We start from the raw sequence: 7,946 nt of genomic DNA on the forward strand, positions 1-7,946 counted from the left end.
CCTCCATAAAAGTCAAATTTCCCATTGTTCTCTGGACCGCACCTGCATTTTACATGAAAGCTGTGTTTGGTATGAAAACTGTTTACTGGAATAAAGTCTCTTTCCTCTAAACTCCTTTTCAGAGAGCTTTGGTTCACATTCTTTGGAATCAGAAGTGGAATTCGAGCAACACCGATTTTTCTCCTGATGCTGTCCTGAACCAACACATTGAGATCTGCAAGGGTCCTTTGAGTTCAGTTGTCTTCTCAGAGATGCCAGGAAGCCTCAGGTAAGCCCTTGAATTCAGACCTCCCACGCCTTTTTTTTTTTTTTTTTTTTGAGATGCAATCTCACTCTGCGGCCGAGGCTGGAGTGCAGTGGTGCAATCTCCGCTCACTGCAACCTCTGCCTCCTGGGTTCAAGTGATTCTCCTGCCCCAGCCTCCTGAGTAGCTAGGATTACAGGTGCATGCCACCATGCTCAGCTCATTTTTGCATTTTTAGTAGAGATGAGTTTTCACCGTGTTGGCTAGGCTGGTCTCAAACTCCTGACCTAAAGTGATCTACCCGCCTCGGCCTCCCAAAGTGCTGGGATTACAGGTGTGAGCCACCATGCCCGGCCAGTAATGTGATCTTGACTCACTGCAGCCTCAAACTCCTGGGCTCAAGTGACCTTCCTGCCTCAGCCTCTGTAGCAGCTGGGACCACAGGTGTGCACTACCACACCAGGCTAGCATTTAATTTTATTTTTTGAGATGGAGTCTCACTCTGTCACTCAGGCTAGAATGCATTGGTGCCATCTCGGCTCACTGAAAACTCCACCTCCCAGGTTCAAGCGGTTCTCCTGCCTGAGCCTCCCAAGTAGCTGGGATTACAGATGCACACTACCACACCTGGCCAACTTTTGTATTTTTAGTAGAGCCAAGGTTTCATCATGTGGCCCGGCTGGTCTCAAACTCCTGACCTCCAGTGACCCACTTCCCTCGGCCTCCCAAAGTGCTGGGATTATAGGCGTGAGCTAGCATACTTGGCTAATTTTTTAATTTTTAATTTTTTTGAAGAGCCACGGTCTCATGATGGTGCCCAGGCTGGTCACAGTGTTGACCTACTAGGCTCAAGTAATCCTCCCACCTCAGCCTCCCAAAGTGCTGGAATCACAGACATGAGCCACTGTGCCCGGCCTAGCCTCTTTTGCTTGAAATGCACTGTTACCTTTTCATTGCTCGTCCACTGGAGGCAGAACTCCCCCTCCCCACATGCACCAGGCCCCTTCCCATCTAGCCTCCACCTGCCCATCCTGAGCCTCAACCCTCACCCACACTCTCCAGGCTGCCAGGCACATTGTCCATCTTGTTCCTTAAACAGGCCATGAACCCACATGCCACAGGACCTTTGCACAGGCTGTGTTCTCTCTGAAACTCTCTTCCTGTGAGGTGTTTGATTTCTGCATGATCTTGGGATCGCAGGGAACACCCTCTCCCCTGCTGCTGAGGCCCAGTCCCCCTGTTCTGTCACTGTGTGTCCTCGGTGAACCTTGCCTTCACGTGTTTGTCTATGGGATTGTGTCTGTCTGCCTCTTGTGCTAGGCTGTGAGCACCTTGAGGACAGAGGCAGGGTCTGTTACACTCATCTCTGGGCATACCTACATGCAGGTCGAGCCAAGGACCAGGCACAGACTGGCTCATCAAAGGAGTGAATGACTGTGAACGAATGAATGAGTGAAAGCCCTGTCAAAGCTGCTGGAGGGACTTGCTTCTGCCCCAGTGGAGCCAGTGTCAGTCTGGAGGGCACTCCAGGCCATGCACCACCTTGGTCCCCTGCCCTTCGCCACCACAAGCAGTGATCAGGCCGGGTTGCAAAGGGCATTGCTGAGCCCGGCTCACCCTGCTGGGCCCTCAGTAATTAGGGGCCTGTGTTACTCACAGGTGACCAGCCCAAGGCACTCCAGGAAGTCATGGAGACACCCAGGGCCCCACCCAGCTTCCCAGCCACTCTGTGGCTCCTGGAAGGTGGGGGAGGGGAGGTGGGCGGCACTGCTTAGTGGTCGGCTGGCAGGAGGGGATGGGTGGACAGTGGAGGGGGCCGGGCCCTTTGTCACCAGGGTGAGGGATAGAGACAGCTGCCACAGCTGGGTGACCTCTGACCCTGGAAACACAGTGGGGACAGGGTTCTGTTTGAGGGTGTCAGTGTCTGGGTTGGGGGGTCCAGGCCTGCAGATCCCAGAAACAAGAAACCAAGACCAAGTGCAGTGGTTCATGCCTCTAATCCTGGCACTTTGGCAGGATCACTTGAGGCCAGGAGTTTGAGACCAGCCTCGGGAACATAGTGAGACCTTGTTTCTACAAAAATAGAGGTAAAAATAGCCAGGCATGGTGGTGCACACCCATAGTCCCAGCCACTCTGGAGGCTGAGTGGGAGCATTGCTTGAGCCCAGGAGGTTGAGGCTACAGTGAGCAATGATTGTGCCACTGCACTCCAGCCTGGGTAATAGAGGGAGACCCTGTTTCTAAAAAAAAAAGCCAAGATCAGGAGCAAGAAACACAGGAAGGCATCTGTCAGAGTCCTTCCAGGCCCCCACTCCCCTCAGAAGGCCCTGGAGTGGGAAGCAGCTCTTACAGGGCTGAGGGGCTGTGCAGGGGTCTCTGAAGGGCCCCGGGAGGGAAGCATAAAGCCCCGGCCAGTGCCAGACAGTTGGCCAAGGCTGAGCTGGACATAGAGTGGCAGGGGCTCTGGGGGCTTCCAGCCTGCCCACTCTATTCCCAGCCTCCACCCCGTCCTGCTCCCGCCTCGAGGCCAGAGAAGGCCTGGGAGCATCCTGCTGGCAGGATCAGCCGGGGTGGCAGGCCTGGGGTGGGCAGAGAAGCCCAGCGGCCGAAGGAGCCCCTTCTCCCGGGCACCTGGCTCAGATTTGGACACAGGAACTTTAACTCAGCGTGGAGGGGTCTCTGAGCTTCCAAGATATCATTGAGGCCCAGGAAACGTGGGGTAACTGAGTAGAGGGCCCCAAACCTTAGTGCAGATTCGGAACTGCAGGGCTGTCTGCACTGCTCCTAGATGCTGCCCATTCACAGGCAGTGCCGAGTGGGGACGGGGGTCTCCTTGCCTCTGGCATCACCTCTCCACCTTCCCTGGCAATACTGGCCTGATGTCTGGGCTGTCGGAGGTGGGAGGGAGACAGAATGCATGTGGGGTCTTCTTGGAGGAAGAGCTGGGGCTGAGATCGGGCCCAAGTTCCCCTGTGCCCACTCCAGTCCTGGAGTGACGCAGGTGTGCAGGTGGAGGGCCAGGGGAGGAGCAGCTGGGGTGTGGGCGTGTGTTGGGCATGTGGGAAGCTCAGGGAGAGGAGGGGGTTCCTGGGGACCAGGCTGAACATGGCTGGATGGCCAAGTGGCTCCCAGTCGCTGTGGTGCCTGTCCTGGGGTTCTACATGGAGTCACGAAGCTGGCAGCCCTCCCACTGCCCCGACCCGCCATCCTGCCTTCTCTTCCCCAGGTGTCTCATGCCTCTGCTGGACCCTGACTCTGGGCTCCTGGTCCTGGCAGGAAAGGTGAGTGAGAAGCTGGGGCTCCCACCTACATCCACACCCTGGAGTCCAGCCCCTGGCCTTCCCCGAGAAAGAGGAGGAACTAGAACAGGGCCTCTGTGTCTTCCCCTGTGCAGCCGAGGTGACTGTAGCTCTCTTAGAACACTGGCCTTCCTGAGAACAAGGCCGAGAATAGAGCGGTGTCAGCACACAGTCAGCACTCCATAAATACTGACGTACACCCCCGGTGCTCACTCCATGTACAACAAGGCTGGGCAAGTGAGGTAGAGTCAGCCTAGGGCTCAGCTCAGCGCCCAGCATGTGGGGGAGCCCCATCTCCAGCCACCGTGATTCTGTGGCTCAGGTCCTTGGGGACCTGTGGAGGAGCTGGTGCCAGCGCTGGGCCCTCCCCAGGGGTACAGTCAGCAAACAGGGCTCAGTTCAGACTCATTTCAGGGCGAGAGGCAGCTGTACTGTTACGAGGTGGTCCCGCAGCAGCCGGCGCTGAGCCCAGGTAAGCCTTGCTTCCTCGCTCCCTCTCCCCTACCCTCCACTCCCCCACCCATCCTGCCTGTTCCCTGTGGTGTCCTCAACAGTGACCCAGTGTGTCCTGGAGAGCGTGCTGCGGGGGGCCGCCCTTGTGCCCCGGCAGGCGCTAGCTGTCATGAGCTGCGAGGTACTCCGTGTCCTGCAGCTGAGCGACACAGCCATCGTGCCCATCGGCTACCACGTGCCCCGCAAGGTGAGGGGGACCTGGGCGAGGGGCTGCGGGGGCTGGGGAGTCGGGGGGCCTGGGCCTCACCGGCTGCCTGCTTGTCTGCGGCCAGTCTATGGAGTTCCACGAGGACCTGTTCCCGGACACTGCCGGCTGTGTGCCTGCCACCGACCCCCACAGCTGGTGGGCTGGGGACAACCAGCAGGTAGGACCAGGGCCTGACTCACCTCTCCTGGCCTCCCCAAGCTCCAGGAAGCCCCCTGTGTGGCTGTGTGCCAACTCAGTCTGGCCTGCTGGGTGCCCCCCATCCCTACCTAGTCGACCCTCCCATGGGGGCCCTCCTGACCGGGCAGCCCATGCCCCTATCACCCCACTGCTGGCCTCCATGCAGGTGCAGAAGGTCAGCCTCAACCCTGCCTACCGGCCCCATCCCAGCTTCACTTCCTGTCTGGTGCCCTCTATGGAGCCCCTCCCTGACACAGCCCAGCCTGCAGTGATGGAGACACCCATGGGTGATGTAGACGCAAGTGTAAGTACCAGGGTCGCCCCCATCCTCCCTCAGCGACACCGCAGTGGCTGCCCTGAGTGTTCACTGGCCCAACGGCCTTTTTTTTTTTTGAGACAGAGTCTCACTCTGTCACCCAAGCTAGAGTGCAATGGCGCGATCTCGGCTCACTGCAACCTCCGCCTCCCAGGTTCAAGTGATTCTCCTGCCTCAGTCTCCCGAGTAGCTGGGATTACAGGCATGCGTCACCACGCCTGGCTAATTTTGTATTTTTAGTAGAGACGGAGTTTCTCCATGTTAGTCAGGCTGGTCTTCAACTCCTGACCTCAGGTGATCCACCCGCCTTGGCCTCCCAAAGTGCCGGGATTACAAGCGTGAGCCACTGCACCTGGCCTAAGTTTTGTTTTTGTTTTTGTTTTTGTTTTTTGAGATGAGTCTCACCCTGTCGTCTAGGCTGGAGTGCAATGGTGCGACATCGGCTTACTGCAACCTCCTCCTCGCAGGTTCAAGTGATTCTCCTGCCTCAGCCTCCCGAGTAGCTGGGATTACAGGCGTGCACCACCATGCCTGGCTAATTTGTATCTTTAATAGAGACGGGTTTTCACCATGTTGGCTAGGCTGGTCTTGAACACCTAACCTCGTGATCCACCCTCCTTGTCCCGCCAAAGTGCTGGGATTACAGGCATGAGCCACAGCGCCCAGCCAATTTTTATACTTTTTTAGTAGAGTCGGGCTTCACCATGTTGGTCAGGCTGGCCTTGAACTCCTGACTTCGTGATCTGTTTGCCTTGGCCTCCCAAACTGCTGGGATTCCAGGCTTGAGCCACCAAGCCCGGCCCCAACCTTCTTTGTCAAGTGTAACAGAGAGAGAGAAACACATGGAGTGTAAAGAAGGAACTTCACAGTGCTTTCTAAATTGGGCAAACACTTAAAAAGCAAGAATTTTCATATAGATCTAGATTTCTGGCTTCTCTTAAAATACTGGCAGATCTAACCCGCTGGGCACACCCTCCTGCAGAGCCGGGAGCCAGCAGCTGCCACTTGCTGTCCCCGTGGTCTGAAGCTCAGCTGCTTCCCTGTGTGTCTGCATTTATGCCCATGCCCCCCACCGCTCCTGTCCCATGCCCACAGCGGGGGCTCCTCCAGTCCACAGGGGGCCCAGAGTGGTGACCCTGGAGTCAGCTGGCAGGCACCCCCTCCCTTTGGCCAGCACACCCAGGAACAGGCTGGCTGACCCCATGCCCCTCCCCAGGAGGGCTTCTCTTCGTCTCCCAGTTCACTGACTTCGCCCTCCACGCCCTCCAGCCTGGGGCCCTCACTCTCCAGCACCAGTGGCATCGGGACCAGCCCCAGTCTGAGGTCGCTGCAGAGCCTGCTGGGTAAGGAGGCAGGACGGGGAGCTCACCCCTACCACGGGAGCCCTGTCTGCCCCACTCCCTGTCATCCTCCTCTGTACCCTACCACTGAGCACAGGCCTCATGCAGGGCACCCCCCTCAGCCAGATTCACTGGCAGGGTCATTTGTCCTGGGGGCTGGGGTGTGGCAGCTGAGTCTCACCTGTAAAACAGGAGGGCGGCTGGGGCCACCAGCTTCCGAGCAGCTGAAGCCCTGGGCTCCACCAAGATTCCTCCGAGCCACCATGGAATAGGGTATCGTTCCAGGCATTATTCCTGGGCAAGTTGCATCCACTGGATTAGCAGAGGCCTGGGCCTAGGTCCACGCTGCACACCTGCCTGGAGTGAGGGGAGTGGGCAGCCGAGACTCAGAGTGCAGGACAGCGGGGGACGGCATCCTCACACATGGTTCCATGTCCCTGCCACCCGCCAGGCCCCAGTTCCAAGTTCCGCCATGCTCAGGGCACCGTCCTGCACCGAGACAGCCACATCACCAACCTCAAGGGGCTCAACCTCACCACACCTGGTGAGAGTGATGGCTTCTGCGCCAACAAGCTGCGTGTGGCTGTACCCCTGCTCAGCAGTGGGGGACAGGTGGCTGTGCTCGAGGTGAGGGCCCCACCCCACCAGGGCTGCCCCTCAGTTCCCTGCCAGTGGTAAAGACACAGGGCCTTAGCTACCCACATGGCACAGGGAGCACAAACCGTGTGTCAGTCCCCTATCTGCCTGTCCTGTGATCCTCCCAGCCACCTGCCACAGGGCCTGCCACTTTTATCCCCATTTTACAGATGAGGGAGAAGAGACACAGAGAGGTTTAGTGACCTGCCCTGGTCACACAGCTGTGTAAGTGGTGGAGCTGGGATCCAAAGCCAGGCCACCTGAGCCCCAAGCCTGAGCTTTTCCCGCCAGTTCACGCTGCTGCCCCTCACTCTCTGGGGCCTTGTGGTTGGCACTTGGGGCTCAGAGTACAAGGTGGTCAGGGCAGAGAGCTTGGGTCACCCAGCGGTGGGAGCCTCTGCTGCACAGGGTGGGCTCCCAGACATGCTGCTTGCCCGCAGCCCCTCAGGGCTGGCTTTTCTGCCTGGCACTGATGGGCCTTGGGGTGGGGGCACCTCCCACAGCTACGGAAGCCTGGCCGCCTGCCCGACACAGCACTGCCCACGCTGCAGAATGGGGCAGCTGTGACTGATCTGGCCTGGGACCCCTTTGACCCCCATCGCCTCGCTGTGGGTAAGGAGGCTGGATGCCTCGGCTTGAGGGCGGGTCCTGGATCCCGGATGGGGACTGGGGAGCCCAGAGGTCTTGGGCCCAGCAATGATGAGCCCCTGTCTGTCCTCTGCAGCTGGTGAGGATGCCAGAATCAGACTGTGGCGGGTGCCCCCACAGGGCCTGGAAGAGGTGCTCACCACGCCGGAGACTGTGCTCACAGGTCAGGCAGGCTCAGGAATGGGGCTGGGGTGACCAGTGTCTCCCTAGGGCTCTCCATCACCCCTGCCTTCCTCCAGGCCACACGGAGAAGATCTGCTCCCTGCGCTTCCACCCACTGGCAGCCGATGTGCTAGCCTCGTCCTCCTATGACCTCACTGTTCGCATCTGGGACCTTCAGGCTGGAGTTGATCGGCTGAAGCTGCAGGGCCACCAAGACCAGGTAGGACGGCTGCAGAGATGGGGCCAGCAGTGAGGAGAGGCAGGACCAGCAGTGAGGAGAGGCGGGGCCAGCAGTGAAGAGGGGTGGGGCCAGCAGTGAGGAGAAGGGGGGCACAGCAGTGAGGAGCCGGGGGCCAGCAGTGAGGAGGAGCAGCGCCAGCAGTGAGGAGAAGGGGGGCACAGC

At 58.8% G+C, this 7,946-nt stretch overlaps 2 protein-coding genes across 5 annotated transcripts in view; one reads left to right on the forward strand and one right to left on the reverse strand.

Moving 5' to 3' along the window:
* Positions 1-7,946, forward strand: part of LOC105538594 (mitochondrial import inner membrane translocase subunit TIM16) — an 89,207-nt gene that overhangs the window by 59,838 nt on the left and 21,423 nt on the right. For all 4 annotated transcript variants that reach the window (XM_011978483.1, XM_011978484.1, XM_011978485.1 and 1 more), the window contains 10 exons: positions 3,471-3,525; positions 3,958-4,015; positions 4,098-4,243; positions 4,329-4,421; positions 4,608-4,745; positions 5,974-6,100; positions 6,549-6,724; positions 7,237-7,345; positions 7,458-7,544; positions 7,621-7,763. In XM_011978483.1, coding sequence (XP_011833873.1) covers positions 3,471-3,525; positions 3,958-4,015; positions 4,098-4,243; positions 4,329-4,421; positions 4,608-4,745; positions 5,974-6,100; positions 6,549-6,724; positions 7,237-7,345; positions 7,458-7,544; positions 7,621-7,763 — 1,132 coding nt within the window. The remainder of the gene's footprint in view (positions 1-3,470; positions 3,526-3,957; positions 4,016-4,097; positions 4,244-4,328; positions 4,422-4,607; positions 4,746-5,973; positions 6,101-6,548; positions 6,725-7,236; positions 7,346-7,457; positions 7,545-7,620; positions 7,764-7,946) is intronic.
* VASN (vasorin) overlaps positions 1-7,946 on the reverse strand; it is a 30,353-nt gene that overhangs the window by 16,034 nt on the left and 6,373 nt on the right. Inside the window, exon 2 of the mRNA XM_011978489.1 lies at positions 816-819. The gene's annotated coding sequence lies outside the window, so the exon portion shown is untranslated. The remainder of the gene's footprint in view (positions 1-815; positions 820-7,946) is intronic.

The sequence above is a fragment of the Mandrillus leucophaeus genome, unplaced genomic scaffold (genome assembly GCF_000951045.1).
Source record: "Mandrillus leucophaeus isolate KB7577 unplaced genomic scaffold, Mleu.le_1.0 Scaffold195, whole genome shotgun sequence".
NCBI lineage: Eukaryota > Metazoa > Chordata > Mammalia > Primates > Cercopithecidae > Mandrillus > Mandrillus leucophaeus.